The sequence below is a fragment of the Chaetura pelagica genome, unplaced genomic scaffold, assembly GCF_000747805.2.
Source record: "Chaetura pelagica isolate M959 unplaced genomic scaffold, ChaPel_1.0 scaffold39, whole genome shotgun sequence".
Taxonomy (NCBI): domain Eukaryota; kingdom Metazoa; phylum Chordata; class Aves; order Apodiformes; family Apodidae; genus Chaetura; species Chaetura pelagica.
In genome coordinates this window covers 2,738,330-2,761,726 of record NW_009954614.1, presented here as the reverse complement: position 1 = coordinate 2,761,726, position 23,397 = coordinate 2,738,330, and the positions used below count along the sequence as shown (strand labels likewise).

The window sequence follows — 23,397 nt, the reverse complement described above, 5'->3', positions numbered from 1 at the left end:
AATTTGGCTCTCATCCTGAGTGTGCAGTAACAATAATCAGAAAAAAATGCCAGTGGTCTCATCGAACTTACATTTGCGACAAGGAAAACTTCTTAATTTCCAAAGCAATAACAGCAGAGCAATAGCTTGCAAGGCAATAAGAGGACTTAAGCAGATGCTTGTGGATTTTAAGTGTTGGTTTTGCTGAGGCTGTATGAGCAACTTTCATGAAAAAGTAACAGAGAAGAAGAATGATGCTAGAGGTTTGGAAGGCAAAAGACCCAGAAAACTATGTGGAAGTACACTCCTAAATATAGCTGGGATATTATATCATTAGCGGATTTGCTGAGAAATCTTCCTCTCCTAGAATTAAAATTACCAAAGAGGAAGGGACTGGGGGGAGCAGGAGGATCAGAGAGATGGCTGATGCACTCCAGAATGTGGGGATGAAGGAAAATTTCAGATCAGAATTTTTGCAGCAGGATTTTACCTCCCCAGGTCTGGGGAGAATATTTGGGTCATAGATTTAGTTGTCAGTGTTAGATGAGGCCTTGCATGTGGTAGTCCCATCAGAGCCCCTGCCATGCTGGAGGCCTACAGTGTACCTTGAAAGATGCATGCTCACTGTTATTACATGGAGATAAGCTGCAGTATATTTTTATCTACAAAATGTTTTGTGCATTGAATATCAAGTCTGACAGGCAAAGAAGCAGTTTCTGTGGTTGCTGGTTCTTACCCCCTGCTATTACAGAAAAACAGCACCATCCAGAGTTTTACTTGCATGACAGTTTCTCTAGTGAGTAGAGATACAAGACATACCAAATGAGTTGACCTTGCTATAAATAAACCTAGCTATACCTGAGAAAAACAGAATTACACTAGTTTTGTAAAGCTGGCCATAAAACTGAAATCCTCAGACTCAAAATACTGCAATTGCCATGAAACACTGAAATGTCAGCTTATTTATTTGTAAATCTAACCTCTCAGTAATTGTAAACATAATTTGATGGAAACTGCATTGGAACAATTCCCTGATCTTTGACATTATTGTTATGTATAATGCTTTGTAAAACATTATCTGAAAGAATCTAGTATGGTAGCTTTTTTGTTCAGAATGGCTGCTGTGGCCGTTTTTGAGATAAAGAAAAAAAATTCTAAAAAATTATTAGAGGAAGACAAGGCCTTTTATACCAATAGAGTTTTCCTCTGCCAACATAAACCTGCTTTCTGCTATATAATTTCCAAAGTTTTGTGTTAACTTCTGCTCCCTGATCCAAGTGTGTCCAGTACTAGAAGGTAGAAGAAAAATAATGGGAGAGTCTGTTGAATTTTTGACAGTATTGATATAACAGTGATGGCAACAATGTAAGTTGACACAGAAAGAACAGTATATCTTACTTACGTTTTAGCGTCCAAAAGATGCAGAAGTCTGGAAAACCTCTCTATTTTGTGTGTGTGTGTGTATTCTTCAGTTTGGTGGCGTATGACCCATTTCCTAGAATTGTAGAGTAATATAAGTTATAAGAGACCTCTGGAGATCATCTGATCCAAGCCCAGCATAGAGCAGGTTGCTCAGGTGCTTATACATCTGAGTTTTACATATGTTCAGGGGTGAAGAACCCACAGCATCTCTGGGTAATCTGTTCCAGTGTTTGACAGTCCTTGTAGTGAAAAATAATTTCTTAACGTCTCGTTTGAATTTCCCATGTTCCAGCTTGTGTCCGCTGCCTGTTACCTCTGCACACCTCTAATAAAAGTCTGCCTTGATCATCTCTTCTCTTTCCCAGCTGAAGACAGCAATGATGTTTTCTCCCATAGCTGAAAAAAAGCAATTCTTACAGCATCTCCTCATACATAATGTCCTCCAGCCCTCAGCCACCTTGACAACCTTTATTGTGTATGAATGTGGGCAGCCACTAACTAGCTAGCCTCTGCAGGGTGTGAGTTGAGTGCTCTCCTTTATATTTGTCTATAATTCACCATTGCCATGCTTAGCATATATGAAATTGATTATATTACGTCTTATATTTGCAAAGACATGATAACTTTTGGATACTAGTTTATAGTACCACTCATAGCCTATGGCGGAAATGAAAGGCACAAATATCCTTTGAAATACCTAACATGTTCAGGTTCTTGAACAGTTATTGATGTTATTAAAGTAAATCACTCTGTCTGTATACACATTATTTCAAAACAGTAAGATTTTGTGCCTTTTTTTATAGTAATTATTGTGATTGCTTTTGTTGCTCAGTAGTTACAACAATGGTAGGATTACCTTGTAGTACTGTTCACTGAAACCTTGACAGCTAGATACATATTTGCTTGCTTCATGTAATTTTAAAGTTCCAAACTGTATTGTTGCATTTAATAACATACAGATAAAGGAACTAACCTTTAAATGTTCCCCTGAGATTTTAGGAAGTTAGTGTAACTAAATATAAAGTAGCATTAATATTTATAATTTTTTTTTTGTTTAATTGTAATGCATAAATTATTAGCACTTATGAGAAGGTACACATTACTGGCATGAAAAATAAAACTGAAGCTAGGAGACTATAGTTGTTCATTTTAAAAATATTAATTCTCTGCTGCTTCTTGTATCAGCTGACCTACATCTTCAGTAATTCTATTATTAAAATGGAACAACTTGTCCTATTTAATTCAAGGTTATTTATGAACTCAAGGGTTCACGTTGACCTGTTTAACAACATTCCTAATATTTATGTTTGTTTCTATAATCTAGAAGTAAATTAATCCTATTTCTGGCTCATTCCCGTATTTCTGTTTATTTTTACCTTCATCAGCTACCTGGTGTGAATTACTTTTAGTCATGTAGCTGTGTAAGGCTATCTTGCTCAGTCTCATCTCTCATAAATATAGACATCCAGCTATTAATTTCTTCATTATGCAAACCATTATAATAGATGACCAGTTCCTTTCATCTAAAAAAAATATATCAAATAAAGCTTAATGAAAATTGAAACCACAAAAGTCCATTTCAGATGTTTTAAAATACTGTTATATATAGTATTGCTTGTAAGGAAAGGGGGTGTACCTGCCTTAGCCCTATACTGCAGTATCTCAAAACTATTCATTTTTCTGCAAGTCATTCTATAACTCGAGATCATTCATTGTTCATGAGGCTCAACTTTATTTTAGGGAAACTGAGGCACATATAAAAAACACTGTGCCAAAGCACATGCCCAAATATTTATTGTGTGGCAAGTATTGATTTTCTGTACTTATCCCTGGAAAAACTAAGCTTCCTCTCAAAGGGTGTCACCAGCATGGTGTCCTGGAGGGACACCTCAACAACCTCTCGGCTTTATGCATCGCTGAAAGTAGCCCAAGTCATTGCTAGGCAGAGCAAGTGCACATTTTTATGATTTTGCCAGAGAGCAAGGTGTAAAAAAAGCCTTTCCATTTTAAGTACTAAAATAGATTTTGCAGGAACAGGCCACATGCTGCCTCCTTGGCTCAGGTGACAAGAGGAGCTCTTTGATGAGAGGCTGCTACCAGTGAGGAGGACTGTCTGATTATGCACTGCCCAGTGCCACGGGCTTGCCTCTGCTTCCAGCGCTAGACCCAGACATGCTGGTGTCAGAGAGAACCAGTCGCAATGGGCTCTGAATTCATGAATCTCACATCTGCAGGAGGAGGAGCAGCTTGCTATAGTTTTCCAGAGCTCAAGGAAGGCTAAAAACACTGCCTTTTATAGCTCGAGGAATACTAGCTCCTTCTGCAGATTATCTGTGTCTCCTTTAGTAGTCAGTGTATTGTCAGCTGAAGCTAAGATCTAACATTCCAGTTCCAACTCAACAAAAGCACTTAATCTGAAACCCCATTTGTTGCATGCCTATTTTACTGAATTAAGGGCTGTAATATCAGAAAGCTTGAAACATCTGCATTTGGCTTCATATGCTCAACTTTTCAGCAAAAATCTCTGGTTTTCATCTGACTGTATATCTACTAGTTTCATTTTGGGAATGCTGTTGTTACAAGTGTTAGTGAGGTAGTCATAACTAAAACTTTGCTGACTAGCAAAAGCTTCTGCTTCAAACAAAATGTCATAATTATCAGAATAATATTTTTAAACTGCATCTTTATTTTTAATCAGCTTAAGCACATTGAATAATTCAAAGGGAAACTCTTTGAAGAGCTCTATCCACTAGTTCCTTATCCTTTATGAACTGGGCAGTCCAGAACTGCACACAGTATTCCACATGAAGATAACCTCCCTCAACCTGCTGGCCACACTCTTCCTAATGCATTAGAAGTGACCATTGGCCTTTTTTGCCACAAGGGCATATTGTTGGCTCATGGTCAACCTGTTGTCCACCAGGACCCTGAGGTCCTTTTCCCCAGAGCTGCAGTTGCTCATCAGTGCCATTTAAAAAAGCTGTGTTAATTCCAGCTTTGTTTGGAATGTTGTTTTTTTGCTTTCACATTTTACATTCATGCTTTCCTAAAGAGAGGACTTAGGTTTTAGATGCCTTTTAAGAGGAAATTTCATTTAATGAACCACTTCATTTAAGTAGAAGTGGATGCCAACTGATGTAGGCTAATGAGACAATTTAGGGAGAAGGTATTATATGGAAAATCTCATGCCGTTAGAGTAAGAACTGAATAGGGGAAGGAAGGGAAAGTTGCTTGTTGAAGAGATCAAGTAGGAGATGAGCAGAATATTTATAAAGAAAAAAATGCCATGAGATATTTCCTAGGCTCATGAATGCTATGAAGAACATTTTCCAGCCTAATGGATAGAAGGAAAGCAATTGTAACCACTGCAGTACAAAGATGCTGTCTTTTTAAGAGATGTAGAGCAACAAGGGCTTTCTGCTGGGCTTTACAATAAGAATTTAAAGGGCCCAAGCTCTCCTTGCTGGACAGCACTTTGATTTACACAGAGTGTGCTGGTACACTTTCTGGGGTTCATCAAGAAGTACAACTGTGATACTGTAGACCAGAAATACCCATGTTTTGGCTAGGGGACAAGATTTGTCTTTTTTTAAAAGATAAGCACTGGTATTTTAAATTTTGTATTAATTTTGGTTTTCTCGTGTGAGTTGTAAACCTCAAGGAGCTGTAAACCATATTAACAGTCCTTCTAATCACAATTCTGTGACTATCACACACATACTTTACCTCAGTCTTTCTTTCTTAACATAATTTTTTCAAAACAGCTTCAGTAATGCAGTAAATTTTGTCTCTCCACATACTGCTACCACCACTGCAAGAAGGGTTGAAAGTAAAAGGAGAACTGGCAACATCATTTTCTATTTTTCACTTGAAATTCCTATTGTTTCTATTTTGGGTAGCTGGTTGGGATTATTTTTAATGAAAGGCCCTGAATTTCTATCCAGAAAGAGGCCAGCATTTTTTCAGCAGATAAGAGTATAATTTGAAACTACTGACATTTTTTGCAGGACTTTTGTGACTTTCAAAATTCTCCTCAAGAACTGTTCCAGCACACCAGTTACACTTCTTTCCCCTGCATTAGACTTTTTACAGCTTTCCAGTATCAGGAACAGGCTCAGGCTGCTGTTAAATTGGGTTTGCCTTCTTCAAATAGTGCAAGCACACTTGGCATTTAGTAAAATAAACATGGCCCCATTGTTTCTTGATGCCTTGCTTAACAACTTCAAGATTAGACCACGTCTCCCATACTCCCAGTAGGCAGCACTTAAGCAGTGAGTAATATTTCTGCCTGCTGTAGTCAAGTAATCCCAAATGTAAGTAATTTACAGGATGGCATTAGGGACTGTTACAAGAGACATATTGTAATATGTCAATGAAAATCAGCCTGGCTCTGCACGTTTGATCAATGGCCAGATGGAGGCTTTTATCACATTTATTTAATCTGAAATATACATAGTGATTACAGTGGACCTCTGATTTTCTCAGTCCTCATTGCTGTCTCAAGAGAATGTAGGAAATTAATCTGTCAGTTACAAACTGGTTTGGATGTGACCCCCTTGGTAGAAACTGGATATATTACAGCTAGTGATGTTGACAATACAGATCATGAGTACTGCTGGAAATGAACGACTGCTGCTGACTTAAAAAAGAATAGGCCGATAAACCAAAAAAACTGTGTAGCTTTATTTTTTTAATGAATACAAGAAGTCTCTAGGAAAGCAAAGATCAACCTCATTCTTAGCAAATCCATTACCAATCAATGGCATCAAGAGAGAACAGTCTCTTACTGATAGCTGGATGGTATTTAACTTTAAGGCATCTAAAAACAAAAAAAAGTCTTAATGTTCCCAGAGGAGAATTTGGTTAAGATATTGAATTCCATCAAGCATGTCATTATTAAATGGGGAAAATATTGCTTCCATTAGTACAGACTTGGTATAAAGAATGGATAGCATTCAATTAGACCACAGGCAAAAATTCAAACAAATTGAAGGTAGTTTTATTGCTCGGACAGAAACTGCACTAATGGATACTGCCATTGTCCAAAAGAATTTACATAAGATGTTATGCCCTAATTAAAACATCTGTAAAAGATGCCTCACCTATTAACAGGGGTGCTCACCACCCTATAAAAAATTTACTGGTTTTCTTTTTTTGTCTGTGCTTTTCAACAGACTGTCTGTGCTACTGTCTGTCATATCTATGTTTCTGAGATGAGCTGGGTCAGTCAACAGCCTCTTTTGTATCAGTTACCCTAACTGCAAGTATGCCTGGCTAATATTCTAGAGATATATGACAGATAGAATACACCGTTAACTGATGAAGAGGAAATTCTATTACAATTACACATACAGAGTAGTCCCACAACAGATTAAATTGTTATTCAGCATGAAGAAGGTGTCAGATTCTGGCTGTAATTGGTTGGTTTACCAGGGTATTTTGATGTCATTATAGGCTTATAATTATTCTAATCTGATTTGGTATGAAAAAATTAGTATGACAAGCATAAAGAATTAATTCGAACAATAGGTTTTCTTCCACCATAGAGTAAGTTTTAATTAGAGCTGCTCTCAATTAAATTAAGGCTGCCCTTCTTAGTTTTAAAACTCTTATGAACAGATTCAGTACAATGTACCATCTGCAACTGTGAATCTGTTCATGCCTCTCTGATCCTTATACAATCATGCATGTTCTTGGCTTTTTTTATGTCTGTGGCTTTGCTTTACTGGTGAGAAAGCCTTTTCCTCCCTAGCGTCTGCCTTTGGGAACAGCTTTGTCTCTATCTCTACACTTCACTGAGCTTCTCCATTTGTTTCATACCATTTCTCAGCTGAAAGCATGTCTTTCCATCACTGCTTACTTGAGGTAGTATTTGTTATTTGAGCTGTGCAGTGGCACTGATTAGCTCTGAGAAGCAATCTGTGAAGGAGTTTGTATAACAGATAGCAGAGAAACAAAGTGGCAAAGAAGTCACAGTACAAACATTTATACCACTTTCTGATAGGCTGAAGTGATTGGGACTTCCCTTAAGGTTAGCAGAAAAACTTTCTTAAATGCTTTGAGCAATTACTCTCTTAGCAATCTCACCATAGCTCATGATGTGTAGTAGTGGTGATAATGTGTAGCTTTCTCATGGCTTGTGAAAGACTGCCAGAGACCATCTGAGTGCCTGGCCCCAACCCCTACAACAGCAGGCAGCAAGAAATGCCTGCACTCAGAAAACTCTGCGGAAGCACATGCTCCACGCTCCCAGCTGATACAGTTGCATTCATATTCTCTCTAGGAAAACAAAGGCTTTAAGAACTGACCAAAAGCTACAACTCTAGAGTACTACATGGAAGGGAGGAGAAGAGTACATTGGCATCTCCAGTTTCTCTGCTAATTAGAGATGATTCATTATTTGTGTGGATAATTAACTTCAGATGGCAAGAAAAAGAGCTGTGTGCACACACACACCTACTCCAGCTGGTGCCTGTCCTTTTTTGATGAGGAAAACCAAGAATAGCAGCGATCCTCCTATAGTTATTGATGGAAAATCATCAGAGGAAAGATGACACTTTTAAAATATAGGAAGTCATGCATCTTGATTTTCTAAGTAGGAATGAGTTCTTCCTTTTTTTTTTTTTTTAAAGTTCCTAGTAGGCTGAATTCAAAACTTCAATCTGCTTTCTTTTGCTTTCTGCAGTGAAGGCACTGAGCATTCTAGAACTTCACAAGACAAAAATTAAAATACTGGAAGAAAATTTAAGGTATCATTTGCCTTTTGCTGAAGCCTACAGTTCACTCATTCACAGGGAGAATCTTAACAGAGAAATTCTACAGTCATCTGTGACAGTTATCTCTTTTCCCTACAGCCTCCTAATTCAGTAGTCAGAAGTTATAGCTGGATAGGCTGTAAGTGTTTCTTCAAATCCTGAATCGACTTAATTATCCTCTACAGAAAATAGAAGGAAGACAAAAAAATTGCAGATTTTAGTTCTTTTTTTCCTAAGACAAAATTCTGAAGCAATTAATGAGTTGATTGATGGACAAAAATATAATGTTGTCAATAAGAAAAGTCTTTTATGTGCTCTAATTAGAGGAACTGTTCCCTTCAGGAAGCTAGAGCTTTTACAGCAGCATTAAGGAAACAAAACAAAACAAAAACCACCAGAGAAACAAAAATGGAAAAACTCAAACACAAACAACCACAAAGAAACCCACAGCCTTTTATAAAATGTGTGAATGACACGAAGCACAAAATCTGGAATGAGGCTCTAAGGACCGTGAAAAATATTGTTGAACTTTTCATCTTAACATTGTAGGTATACAGCTCTCTTCTTAGCATTGCAAAAAATACATTTAAAAAATGAAAAGGTATGGGTAATATTTTTATTTATCTTTGACAAGGGACACCTACTTACTCATCAGAAGAAATTTGGGTTTTTTCTTTCCACTGAAAGATATCTCTTAGATTTATGAAAATTCTCTTTAAAAGGAGCTTTAGGTTCAGCTGCTGTAATATTAGCATGGGACTTTTATCCTCTGGGATGTGGTCTCTTCTTAATGGAAAAGTATGTATAATCCAGTACTGTGAAAAAAAATCACTTAGTGGCAAAATGTGCCAAATGTGCTACTGCAGTAACACAGGATAACACAGGAAGAAAAGGTTATCAATTCCTTTGAAGGTTTACAAGTAAACTGTTATTCTGCCCATCTTCTCTATGGTTGATAATGTTCAACTATTAAAATAGCAGTTTATATATGCTGTATATTAGTACATTGTTTTGTTCTTCTTTGCTTCAGGCTCTGAAGGAAAAAGAAGCTTGTCACATATTTTAAGTTCAGAATTAATTAATAACAAAACACATTTTCAAGGAATTTCACAACCAACCGCTTTGGGCGGCTACTCTTTGCAATTAAAATGAAGGTGCAGAAACTTTCTTTTCCCCCTTAACAATAAGTTCACAAGTTTCACATACATGTATTTTAGTAGTTTGCAGTATAATACTAAATGAGTTTAAAAGTACCTGTTTCAGCATTCCAGGCCAGGTAAGGAAAATTGAACTCTGGGATGCCCAATTTAAGATGCTAAAATGGATAAATTCTACTTACCAGCATTTAACACAGACAGCACTGCTGCCACTTTCCTAAAGCAAATACCTTATCTGCTGTCACTCAAGTGCTACCTCCTAACCATATTGTGAGTAAATTGCTGTTTTAGTCTTTTTTCCATTGAGGTTAGGATGTGGGGAGAGGTGTTGCCAAAGCTTACATTTGTAGGACAGTTAAAAATTATATAGACTTTCTGGTTCAATCTGGCAAACAATATTGTCTAAATACATTTTAAAAAACAAGTTTGTTCCATAAGCTGCAGAAAGAAATCTCTGGTTTCTAAGAAGAGAAGAGAAGGCTCCAGGGAGATCTTATAGCTACCTTCCAGTACTTGAAAGGGGCCTACAGAAAAGCTGGAGAGGGGCTTTTCATCAGAGAAATGTCCTATCAAACAGTGATAGGACAAGGGATAATGGTTTTAAACTGAGAGAGAGGAGATTTAGGTTAGATATTAGGAAGAAATTCTTCACTATAAGGGTGGTGAAGAACTGGAATGGGTTGCCCAGGGAGCTTGTTGATGCCCCATCCCTGGAGGTTTTGAAGGCCAGGTTGTATGAGGTTTTGTGCAACCTGATCTAGTGGTAGGGTTCCCTGCTTATGGCAGGGGAGTTGGAACTTAATGATCTTTAAGGTCCCTTCCAACCTTAATGATTCTATGATTCTAATGACATTGTGCCTCATGGTTGACTGCCTGTTTAAATGAATTACAAAAATACCGCAATTTGAGCTGTTATGAGACAAGAGCAGGAGGAGTAGGTATGGGGATGAGAAAGAAAAGGTGTGGTGGGAAGGGCTCACAAGATTTAAATGTTACCTAACCATGTGAGAAAGCTTCAAACAGGACCTGTGCCGTATTTGACGCCAAAGTACTTGCAACAGAGAGAAACCTCTAATGAAAAATTGATTTTTGGGCACAGATTTTGACTGCAGCTTTTGTCTCTTAGGGTTTTTCTAAAAGCATCCTTCCTATAGGTTCTCTGATTTATAATAAGGTCTGAGGTCCTGCAGCAACCTGTTCTCTCAGACTAGTTATAGAACAAAAGTAACCTTTAGCATAATCATAGCATGATCACACAAGCTATCTCTCCTGAGGAAGTTAAGCTAAAATGAACAAATAAATAAATAAATAAATAGATATTTAAATGGGTATTCTGGTGCCACCAGTGTGCTTAGCTTGCTCCCTGAAATGCCTGTACAACAATGCATGCAGCATGGGGAATAAACAGGAGGAGTTAGAAGTCTGTGTGCAGTCTAAGGGTTATGATCTGGTGGCAATTACAGAGACATGGTGGGACAGCTCCCATGAATGGAATGGGTCATGGATGGCTGTGTCATTTTTAGGAAAGACAGGTCAGTGAAACGAGGTGGTGGAGTTGCTCTTTATGTGAGAGAGCAACTAGAATGTACTGAGTTCTGTCCAGGGGCCGATGAGGAACAAGTGGAAAGTCTGTGGGTACAAATTAAGGGGCAGGCTGGTGTGGGTGATACAGCTGTGGGGGTCTATTACAGACCCCCTGATCAGGACGGAGAAGTTAATGAGGCTTTCTACAGGCAGCTGAAAGAAGACTTGCAACTACAGGCCTTGGTCCTCATGGGGTATTTTAACTGCACAGATATTTGCTGGAAGACTTACAAAGCCAGCCATTTACAGTCTAGGAGGTTCCTCCAATGCATCAATGATAACTTCTTAATGCAAACGGTGGAAAAACCAACTAGGAGAAGAGCGCTGCTGGATCTTGTGCTCACCAACAAGGAGAGTCTGGTTGAAGTGGTGACAGTCAATGGCAGCCTTGGCTGCAGTGATCACGAGATGGTGGAGTTCAGGATCCTGTGTGGGAGGAACAGAATACCCAGCAGGACCAGAACTAACTTTGGCCTCTTCAATCAATTGTTAAAGGAAGTCTCATGGGAAAGGGTACTGGGTGGTAAAGGGGCTCAAAATAGTTGGTCAACATTCAAGGACCACTTCTCCCAAGCTCAGGATCAGAGCATGCCAATGGGTAGGAAATCAAGTAAGGGAACCAGGAGACCCACATGGTTAAACAAGGAACTGCTGGGCAAATTCAAATGGAGAAAGAGAATCTATGGGTCATGGAAGGAGGGGCTGGCCACTTGGGAGAAATATAGGACTGTTGTCAGAGGATATAGGGAGGCAATAAGGAAAGCTAAGGCCTCCTTGGACCTAAACCTTGCTAGTGAGGTCAAAGACAATAGAAAAGGCTTCTTCAAATATATTGCAGATAGAACTAACACTGGAGGCAACATAACCCCACTGCTGAATGAGGTGGGTACCCTGGTGACAGAGGATATAAAGAAGGCAGAGGTGCTTAACGCCTTCTTTGCCTCTGTCTTTACTCCTGCAGACTCTCCTCTAGAGTCCCAGAAGAAGTCAGACTAAAGGAGGAGTTTACTTTGGTAGATGAGGATTGGGTTAGGGATCAGTTAAACAATCTGGACATCCATAAATCAACGGGTTCAGATGGAATGCACCCGTGGGTGCTGAGGGAACTGGCAGAGGTCATTGCTAGGCCACTCTCCATCATCTTTGGTAAGTCATGGGCAACAGGATAGGTGCCTGAGGACTGGAGGAAAGCAAATGTCACTCCAGTCTACAAGAAGGGCAAGAAGGAGGACCTGGGTAAGTATAGACCGGTCAGCCTCACTTCCATCCCTGGAAAGGTGATGGAACAACTTGTCACTATCTCTAGGCATATCAAGGATGAGGGGGTCATTAAGAGCAGTCAACATGGTTTTACCAAGGGATAGTCATGTTTGACCAACCTTATAGCCTTCTATGAGGAAATTACTAGGTGGATAGATGAAGGTAGAGCAGTAGATGTGGTTTGTCTTGATTTCAGTAAAGCATTTGACACTGTCTCCTGCAGCATCCTTGTAGATAAGTTGATCAAGTATGGGTTTGGTAATCAGGTAATGAGGTGGATCATGGTGGATCATGGTTGAAAGGAAGAAGTCAGAGAGTTGTGGTCAATGGGACAGAATCCAGTAGGAGGTCTGTAACTAGTTGAGTCCCTCAGGGGTCATTACTGGGACAGGTACTATTCAATAATTTCATCAACAACCTGGATGAGGGAACAGAGTGTTCCCTCAGCAAGTTTGCTGATGACACTAAACTAGGGGGTGTGGCTGACACACCAGAAGGCTGTCCTGCCATTCAGCAAGACCTGGACATGCTGGAGAGTTGGGTGGGGAGAAACTTGATGAAATTCAACAAAGGCAAGTGTAGAGTCTTGCATCTGGGGAAGAACAACCCTATGTGCCAGTACAGGTTTGGGGCTGACCTGCTGAAGAGCAGTGTAGGAGAAAGGGATCTGGGGGTCCTGGTAGATAGGAGGATGACCATGAGCCAGCAATGTGCCCTTGTGGCTAAGAAGGCCAATGGCATCCTGGGGTGCATTAGAAAGGACGTGGTTAGTAGGTCAAGGGAGGTTCTCCTCCCCCTCTATTCTGCCTTGGTGAGTCTGCATCTGGAATATTGTGTCCAGTTCTGGGCTTCTCTGTTCAAGAAGGACAGGGAACTGCTTGAAAGAGTCCAGCACAGAGCCACAGAGATGATGAAGGGAGTGGAACATCTCCCTTATGAGGAAAGGCTGAGGGATCTGGGTCTCTTGAGCTTGGAAAAGAGGAGACTGAGGGGCGACCTCATCAATATTTGCAAATACATTAAGGATGAGTGTCTGGAGGACGGAGCCAGGCTTTTTTTCAGTGATATCTAGTGATAGGACAAGGGGCAATGTGTGCAAACGGGGACATAGGAGGTTCAAGGTGAATATCAGAAAAAAATTATTGACTGTGAGAGTGACAGAGCACTGGAACAGGCTGCCCAGGGAGGTTGTGGAATCTCCTTCACTGGAGACATTCAAAACCCGCCTGGACACGTTCCTGTGCAATGTGCTGTAGGTGACCCTGCTCTGGCAGGAGGGTTGGACTAGAAGATCTTTCGAGGTCCCCTCCAACCCCTAAGATTCTGTTATTCTGTGATTCTGTAATATTTCTAATTTAACTTACACTCACTGGTAGACTTAATAATACCCAACATTACCTGCTTCCCATGTTTTATTTCATTTTCATCTCCTCTGGCTAGGGCACTAAAACATAGTACAGATTTAGATGTCTCATGATCTGTGATTCCTTGCTAGATTTTCTCCAGAATTGTTTACTGGCTCCCACCACTTATTTTCAACCCACCCACATCTGCAACAATTCAACAGCCCTTCATTATGGCAGAGCAATTTATTTGACTTAGGTGGGATTTGGGTTTCCCCACCCTAAAATGCACATTGCTTTACTGATCTGATTTTGAGCCAGGCACTTCAAACAATTGATTTGCAAAAGTATGAAATATTGGCAAATTGTAATGGAGGTGATAACAGGTCCCTGAATATGGGGAAAGAAGCAGGAGTCACTTGAAGAGATTTTCCTGCCACATAAATTGTAACATGGAGCCATGCTCCAGGATCCTTTACTGGCACACTTCTACTTCACCTCAGAAACTGATTATTCATTAAATCAGTAAAAGTGACTGTAGCCTGGTGGTTTCAGTAGTAGTCTGAGAAATGGGACATGCCTGCTCTTTTCCCAGCCTAAGGAACAGTAATTTATGAATAATGCATCTGCTTAATACATCTTCATTTTCTGAATGCTGTTGAAGGCTCCATAGCAAATTAGGACCTTTATTTTCAATTTTTTTTCAAGTAGAAATGATCAAAACAAATTCTTATTTTGGATGCCTCAAGCCTAGGTACATCTCATGCTCAGAGTGTTGTGGGTTTTTATAAAAAAATTTAGCACCTGAACTAAAACCACATGTTTGTTAATAATGGTCTGCAATAAAGGGGGCTACCTAAGCATATATTCCCAAAACATGCAATTTCAGCATTCACAAATGTGCTTGTTCTACCTTTGCTCAGGGAAGGGTTATCTGATCCTTCCCTGCAGCCTGCTCAGTCAAGTCAGCTATGCATAAATAAGAAGGGAAATTATGTAGAAAGAAAATAAAATTAGATTAATAAGTAGCATATACTTTATGCAAAAGCATGAAAAAATGTCCCAGAATTTCTCTGCTTAACTGATGTGTGGTTTCATATAAAAATATTCTACAATTAAACTTTTTTAGCAGGTCATAAAAAGGACACAGATACTTACTTAATAGGGCTAGAATTTATCTGATATGTTCCACTTATTAATGAATTTTATATTTATATATATATATATTTCATTTTAGTCATTTTAAGTGTTGTATTTCTATGCATTTGTGAACAAACAGTAACTGGCAAATCCCAGAAGCTGGAAATGGGTGCGACTTCACAGCATCAGCACTCAGTATTTTGAAGGGGCTTCCTGAATTTAAGATAAAAACAAACAAAAAATAATTATGAGATTTTGTGCCATTTTGGTATAAGATTTCCTTAGTCTCATCAAAGGATGAAATAAACAGAAAAATAACTGATCTTTGAAGAAGACCTAGTGTGGTTACAAAATTTTAATTTCACTGTTTCAGGCCATGACTACTGCCACTACCTGTGCTCATGCAGTAAAAAACAGTATGTATTTAAAACAGTAATCTTTTTTTTTTTTTTTTTAATGGAATCAGCTGGATTGTAAGTATTTATTGCACAGCTGCATACTTAGGATTCCATTTGCTGGAGTTATGTGTGTAGCATGATAGGATTTATCTGGTAAAGACTATGAAGCTTATAATTGAAATCTAAAAATAATCTGCTTTTTTGGAAAGAAAACCGTGGAGTGGTTGGTGCACAAATACAAACTTAGCACTCTATGGATCTTTAATGTAAGTTGCTAATACAAATGCCCAGATTACATACATATGCATGTTCACTGTTTAAGTACCTAAAATACAAAATTACATAGTTTCCAAATTCATATATTTCTATCTTTCAAACACTGTTCAGGCATATTTTGACACAGTAATTATTTATACAATGATAGATAGCCCCCAATCTATAATTCACTCTTGGGGCTTAGGTCGTTTCATGAGAGGCAAAAGAATAGTGCATTACTCTCTATGCATAATGTAAGGCATATTTATATTTAATGCTAACATTATACTTCTGTGAGGAGATTATTTCTGTGAGGCTGTTCAGAATGTTGTTTATGTTGTACAGATTTTAATTTTGAGAAGAAAGAATGCTTGTTTCTCAAGTAAATGCTGGCCACTTTTGAGGATTTTTATTTCTTTCTCTTCCATTTCTTTCTTCCACTCTTCCTCTGCTTTTTATTTAAACCAAAAAAAAAAAAAAAAAAAAGTTATTGAATGGTAATTTAATGGTAATAGGTCATGAACAAGTTTTTCCGTGGACAAGCTTGTCTAGCTATACTTTTCAGTATGATCTGCTTTTGATACCAGGGTTAAGAGTTTACAGCAGAAACACAATACTACCTGTGCATTCCAATGAATACCTAAATTAATTTTAAAGTTAAAATTTTCAACCAATGGCAGTAGTAGAATCTCATTAATCCACTCGTATAGGTGGGAACCTTATATTTATGCTAGCTTTACGTCACTTCATGCCGTCATATCTGGTATGTATCAGAGGAGGACTATATACAGGAAATCACCTGAGGACAAAACCACAGAGGCATAGTCATCTCAGTATATTGTGAGGATTTTTATCTATAACGTTTTTTAAAGCTCACAGAGGAGATACATTGTAAAGCTGGGTAGTGAGCTACGGCTGTACACTGCAATTAGCTTTTCAAAAAATGCCCCTAGATAAAGTGCTGTGCTAACCCTTCTCTGGATTATAGTCTGCATCAGAAAGTATATTCTGATTTAAAATATCTCCTTTCATTCTTTAGCTTCACTGCTCATATACTAGCAGGAGTTAGCTTTTAGTGGGAAAACATGTTCATCCTGCTCCTGGCCCATTGTTGGGGAAGAGCATCTCCTGCAGGTCACACGCAGCACTTGGGGACATTGCAGCTCCTTAAAGGCCAAATGGGTGCTGCCTTTTTGCTGCAGGGAGGAGGTTTATGGCAATGTTGCTACAGGCTCTACAGAAGAAGGAATTTGCTAGACAGCTCAAGCAGGCTGACAATCCAGCAGCAAGCTGTCACCTTCCATTTTCTCAAGCGAGCAGTCACCTCCTCCTTGCCCCTTGGAAATCAGAGCCTTGAGAAGGCATGGGAAAGGATGGCTGAGCGCTCCAAGCTCTTATTTTGGGGAGGCAAGAGCTTCTTGCTTTTCCCTGCAAGGCTGTTGGCACACAGAGCTCAGGGTCCTTTTAATCACCAAAACAGAGCCAATGTCCCTTTGAACTGATTCTACATACTCAGTGTAGTGCAGCCAACAGTAGCACCATGCCAGGAGGTTCATGGAGATGGAGGAGGGAGCAGGCAGTGCTGACTTTATAAGGTATATCTAGCTTTTCTGAGATCAGTACCTACTATTTGACATAATGTCCACAGAAGTGCTATGGGTGGATCCCCCAAAGTCAGAAGGGAAGAGTAAGCTCATAAAGCCAGCAGTAAGGGATGAAGCTATGCCTGCTGGGTTCACTGATTGTTAAGAGCAGAACTGGATCTGTAACAGTGGCAGTATCAGACTGTGCTCCTGTCTGGTTTCAGTATGCCGGTCAGCTTACAAAAGGAAGGGAAAACATAATTCTTCTATTTCATCTATACAATGTTATATTTTTGTATAGCTGTGTGTATGTAGGTGTCATCTGTACATCTGAGTGTTATACAATTATACTGATCAGCAGAGTGTAATTGTGGTAACATGGAATCACACCTCCTCAGTATTATCAGGGGCCCTTCTATCATCTTTTACAGACTTGCCCTCTTTCCGTGTAAATATTTTCCTTGCCTTTCCCTTTTGCAAAGTGAAGAAGTTGTTTGAAACCTATTTGTAGAATGTAACCAGCTCCTACAAGGGAAATGCCCTTGAAGCAGGGAGGGCAGACTGATTGCAACATCCAGTACATGCTAATAGCATCCTGAGAGAATTACTATTACTTCATAGCAGAGGCATTTTCATTAAAATACAAATCTTACCATGATCCTTAGATTGATTTTTTACTTTATTTTGCATCTTTCAGGTCAGTTAACAATCACAGGTTGCTGGTTCATTGTTCAAAAGCTCCAAAGAATAACTTGCCCCTAAATAGTGCTACTTCCCATGATTGCCTCTTTGCAACTTTTGTGAAGCACCAGACAACAGAACAGGCAAAGGACCAGCACAGAAAGCTTGAATCTGGCAGTATTCCTAGTGATTTGCACAGAGTTAGTAAAATGCACCTGCTAATACATTGTTATATTTGTTATAGCTTGCTCATGTTGGGCATTAATTGAGTATTCATAGTAAATTCATGAACTGATGCTTGAAATTGAATTATGATCTTTCAGGTTGCCTGATACCTGTATCTGACCAAATTCACACAGACTCAGCCATGTGCAGAGGAACTTGGCATGGCTGTGCTTTATCTGCCTTTGTGTTTCTGGTGCAATAGGATAAGAATGAGAGGAAGAGAATATATATGGGAACCCCACTGAGAATCAGTTCTATAAATTATGTATTATGCAGACACTATTCTGCTGATACTATCTGATCCCCAATTCTCAGATCCCTGTTTTTCCTTCTATAAATAGCTATGGCCAGGTTTTCAGTTGTAAAATTATGAGGACAAAACCAGAAACCTTTCCTATTTAATAACCTCTGCCAAAGAAGAATAGAGTAATATTTTTCATAACTGTAATGTCCTTAGGGATTTAGCAATCTGGGAATACAAGAAGCTCTATGTTCTTGATAAGATACTGGTAGTAGAAGTGGGAATAACCATGCTGAATATTAAAGAGGAGAATGCCCTATTTTCAGGATGACTGGTATAAAACTCGGTATTGTGAACTTTTCTGTCAATTTTTTGTCTGTGTAAGACCACTTTTGCTTTTGTTTCTCCCTCTAGATCCAAACGCTTTGGCTGGACAGACCGGACCTGACCACGCTCTTATAGGAGGAATAGTGGCTGTAGTTGTCTTTGTAACGCTATGCTCTATAATTCTCCTCGGTCGATACTTGGCAAGACATAAAGGTAAGACAGATTTAATGGCCGTTCAGTCACTTTTGGAAACAAGGCATAATTTCACTTGGGAGTGCTGTTCCCTTTTGCCTTCCCCCCTCTGCTGAGTGGACAAGAAAGCTCCATTCATGAGTGAAGTACTTGACTTTTTCCCAGTTTTCCAGCAGACTAAGGCATAGGACATCAAGTTCCATGCCCAAGGTAATATCATAAGTTAGTGATTTAGTGAGATTGAGAGATAAGATTGGCCCTTGGCTCTAGATATTTGATTACATAATCTCATCGTTTCAATAGTGTATCAACCCAGCAGAATATATACACATGTAGTGAACAGGAGTTTTCATTTTTTAAATGAAAATGTGCTAATACGTTAAGTGTGTATTTAAAAGATACTATTATAAGCTGGTGGTGACTTTTCAAATCAGTGACTCTCTTACCAATGCTCTCACTGGAATAAAGGTTTCATCCCTAGGCCAAGCCTCACTTTCTTTGGAAATTTCATCTTAAGGATTCTATTCCCTTCATTTTCAGTCCCCCTGCCATTAGATGTGACAGTGATGGGGTGACAGTGACTTCCGACTGAGCTTCCCTATGATCCTATTTTGACCCCTTTAATTCCAAAAGAATTTTTCATTATTCAACTTCTCAGTAGTTTGTAGACCAGTTGTTAAAACTCAATTGATTCCATATTCCAGCCCCCCTCCCCAAAATAACAACAACAAAAGCAAATGACAAACAACCCAAAACCACAAAAACAAACCTGAAAGAGAGGATTAGTGCTGGTATTAACTCATTACATCTTGTTTTACATAAGATAATCAAATGGATAGCAGTCATACGCTGATAGAAAAGTATTTTTAGTTTGATTGGACTGTGAAGGAGAAAACCAAGATTTTTTTAATGAGCCAGTGAAAGTGTCTCTTTTGCTGTACTCTTCTAAATGAACACATATACATCTCATGTCAATATAAATAATGCTTTTCACAAAGGAGAAGTTGAATATTTTCCAAAATTCTTTTTATTCATATCCTGAGAATAAAAATATATGTGATAGTATAATGTGAGTGGGTTCAATTGATAAAACTACCTTAATTTTATAATTCTTGAAAATTACTATAATTCTCTCAAATTAATGTATAAAAATGACAATGAAAAAGTAGAAATACAAAAACAATCACTGGCCAATTTTATGAAAATAAGCATTTATGAATATCTAAGTCTTCAAAGTTGGCTTGTTTTTATAGGTACTTATTCTGTGAAACAACCAAGATTTTATCACTTACTCTATAATTGCAAAACATATTGCATATTACTGCAGTTAGATAAAGTGGATTTTTATTAAAACATTCCTTCCTTAATGTAATGTGGATGTACTTAAATTTGTGTCTGTGCATTGGGAATATTAATACTATAAATACTTCTTAGACAAGTTAGAAAGTTGATCATACCTGTATGATGTACACTAAAATTTTGTAAAAATATTGGTCCATTCATGAAACAAGTGGAGCACTGTTAGAAATGTATTTCCTATAATGCATTGTAAAGTTAAAAAAATGCTAATCTTTTTTTTTCTTCTTCCTTTTCTGTTGTACTGATTCCTATAGGAACATATTTAACAAATGAAGCAAAAGGAGCTGAAGATGCCCCTGATGCCGACACAGCCATTATCAATGCAGAAGGCAGCCAAGTCAATGCAGAGGAGAAAAAAGAGTATTTCATTTAGATGCAGAGCTAGAATCTTGGCGTTTTACTTATCAGGCTGACTGCTGGAGAAAACTGGCTATCATTTCTCAGAATTAATTTCTGCCATCTTCTGCTATCTTTATTAACTCACATACCTGCTATAAGTAGCCAGTTTATGCCAACAATCAGCTGTTGACATCCTTATTCTATAATTACAGTATCATGTGTAAAGCAGGACATTTCTTACTGCCTAAAATTCATATCCACTGCTCTCTTAACATACAGTGCTTGAATATACAGCCTTAACAATGTTAATCATCATCTTAATCCAAGTTTTCTACATTTTTAAGTGTTATGCAGCTTTTTTTCTTTTTCAGTTTTATTTTATCATGTCCCTACTAGTATGTCATAGAACCATATTAATAAAAAATAGTATTAGGTAAGGACCTAATTTACTTACATAAAATGTTGAGTCTAAGACTAGAGGTTTATAAAGAGTGTTTTATACATGTCTATCTGTAATTCAAAAAGCAACTTGTTTTTGAAACATACAACCTAGAAAACACAAAGTGAAATCCTTTTAGTATAGATTCTTGTATGCTTGGATTTGGTAGAAAAAAATATCAGTCTACTGATTTTTTTTTGCTTTGTTATGTTATGTTTTAAATGGTACCTTGACAACAGTGCCATGTTGCGGTGATAAAAATATGCTGAATAGGTATACAGATTCTTCAAAGTTAGATAATAGAGCTTTATTTGGATCAAATTTTTCCCTCCCTATTACTGCATTTTGGGTTCACAAAGATTGGAGAACTTTCTGCATATTTTCTGTTTTTATAATTTATTTGCTTCATATGAACTCACCTGCCTACTCAATTTTGAAATGTTTGTGGGGCACAACTGCAAGGCATTTTAGTATCTGTATATACTGCATATAATAAATACAATTAAACATTATTTAATACATATTTACCTTTTTGGCAGTTGCTAAGTCAGTCACAAGTAAGCATTTTCTAATGTCCATTATATCCCTTTAGATATGACTCAAATCAATATTCTGAGTAGATAACATGTATTAGTATTTTTTGTCTGTATGTCCTAGCACTGTTCAGCAGCAAACTTTTCTAGTTCTTGTTAATTTTTTCTTTGTTATACAATGGAAGCACAATGTTATATGGAAAGGTAGTTTTAAGCTAACAACCAGTGCACAGCCTCAGGTTTTAAATTCCAACCACATTTGATTACTATCCTTAAAAAATAGTATTGAGTTGCTAAAATTATCAGTTTTTAATTTGGCAGTTCCAGAGCTGCTTCTCTGTGTTGGTTTGTGGTTTGAAAAAAAAAAAAAAAAAAAAAAAAAGAGAAAAAAAAAAGAAGAAAAAAAAAAAGAGAAAAAAAAGAAAAAGAAAAAAAAGAAAAAATAGAAGTGTTAAAAGAAAGGATATATGTTTTGTGTATACAGTAAATGGACTAATTCTTTATATTAAATTCCTGTCTATGCATTTTGTGAGGTACAAACATGTCACCGTGAATGATAGAGAATTCCTGCCATGCTTTTAGCTCCACAGTGAAAGCCTCTGTTTGGATTATTTCTGATTTTTATTTTATTTTTTTGTGTAATTGACAGCTAAAAAATCACATGCTCTTAAATATGACAACAAAACACTGTAAGCCCATTGGCTTATTTCCTCTTCCAATGAAATAAAAAGGTTGCTATAACAGCTCTTGGAAATGATTCTACACTGGAGAATGCAAGTTAGTCTAGCTGGAGCTTGTCTTGCTCCAAAGTTCTGCACCTTTGATAAAAAGGTATTTCTCTCTTGTTGCTGTATTTGTGAAGCTGAAAAGCATGATGGTCTGCTGTAAAGGACTTTCTCCTGGGATTTTATTTTTGTGTGGGGAAGGGAGAGTTTGGAATATGACATCATGTAGTATGGTAAAATGGAAGATAAAGGTGCTGTGTCAGATTATTTATCAGAAGAGTATAAACCTTTTAAGGACAATACTAGAGTATTTTAATTCTTTTTGTTGAAACATTTATCTTGTTTATTTCTAAGAAAAAAAGGTGACGTCAATCAAAGCAGCACTTTTTTTCAAAATATACAGACATAAATAATATGATGTGGTTGAGTGTTAACATAATAAATCATATACAGTATGACATTTTAAAGAAATAAGTCTGCATTGATGTGATTGCATGCTTGTTTTCACAGTTCACTCCATACCCATCTGTGGAAAAATGCAATAATATGTTAATATAATATGGTAGATTGAGAGAACCAGGTAGGTGCTACTAGACACATTGAAAACTAGTATAGGTTTACAAGATATTCATGTCTTTCAAAACATACACATGTAAAAAGGCTGGCAAAGGAAGTCATTCAATTTAATACCAAAAATATGGGTTCTTGTCACAACAAGTTACATCAGCTGCAGAACAGTATCACATATGACAAGGTTTTCTTTTAGGATCTGGGGGCCCAGTTCAGTTAATCATTTAAGCACACGCACATCTTCAGATGTGGGAGAAGTTCTATTGGACTGTAAGGCACTTTTCATACGCTTAAAAAAAAAGTGCTTCCCTGGACAAGAACCTTATTTGCTCAAGTGGAATTCCCCACCAGCATGGTGTTTATGCTTTTTTTCCATTCTTCCTAACTCTGGCTTGTTTGAAGAACAGGGTTGTTACTTGAACCTTTGTCAAAGCAAGTCCAGTTAGGACCTTTGAAAGCAGGATTGCCCTTGGGCTAAACATTTCAAACCATTTTCTCCAGTGACACAGAGTGTTTAAACTTTGCAAAAAGAGATATAAGTTGTACTGTAAACATAGGTTATTTAATTGGTTTTCAATTACAACTTCTCACATATGCTTGTTTTTAATGAAGTTAATCTTACATTATCTTGCACCTGGTGATATTGTTTGTATCTGTGCAAAGCAGGTGTGAAAAAACTCACACCAAGCGTTCTACCTGGATAGCACTTTGCAGGCCTGTCTGGTTTTTATGGGTTTAAGTTTCTACCCTAGGTATAAAGAGGCATCCTTTTTTTTTTTCTTTTTTTGAGAGCAGAACCATGGTCAACACTAATGACAGCCTGTAGGCTAAAAGCTAGTTGTCCACTCCCTTCATCCATGATCCCATTCTGAAATACCACTTCGATTATG

At 37.8% G+C, this 23,397-nt stretch overlaps 1 protein-coding gene across 1 annotated transcript in view; it reads left to right on the top strand.

The window, feature by feature from the left end:
* The window catches only part of CADM2 (cell adhesion molecule 2), a gene marked incomplete at its 5' end in the record, with an annotated part of 191,978 nt that extends 169,570 nt beyond the window's left edge, over positions 1-22,408 (top strand). The window contains 3 exons of the mRNA XM_010005524.1: positions 18,438-18,563; positions 20,156-21,564; positions 21,598-22,408. Coding sequence (XP_010003826.1) covers positions 18,438-18,563; positions 20,156-20,274 — 245 coding nt within the window. The remainder of the gene's footprint in view (positions 1-18,437; positions 18,564-20,155; positions 21,565-21,597) is intronic.
* Between the last annotated feature and the right edge of the window lie 989 nt (positions 22,409-23,397).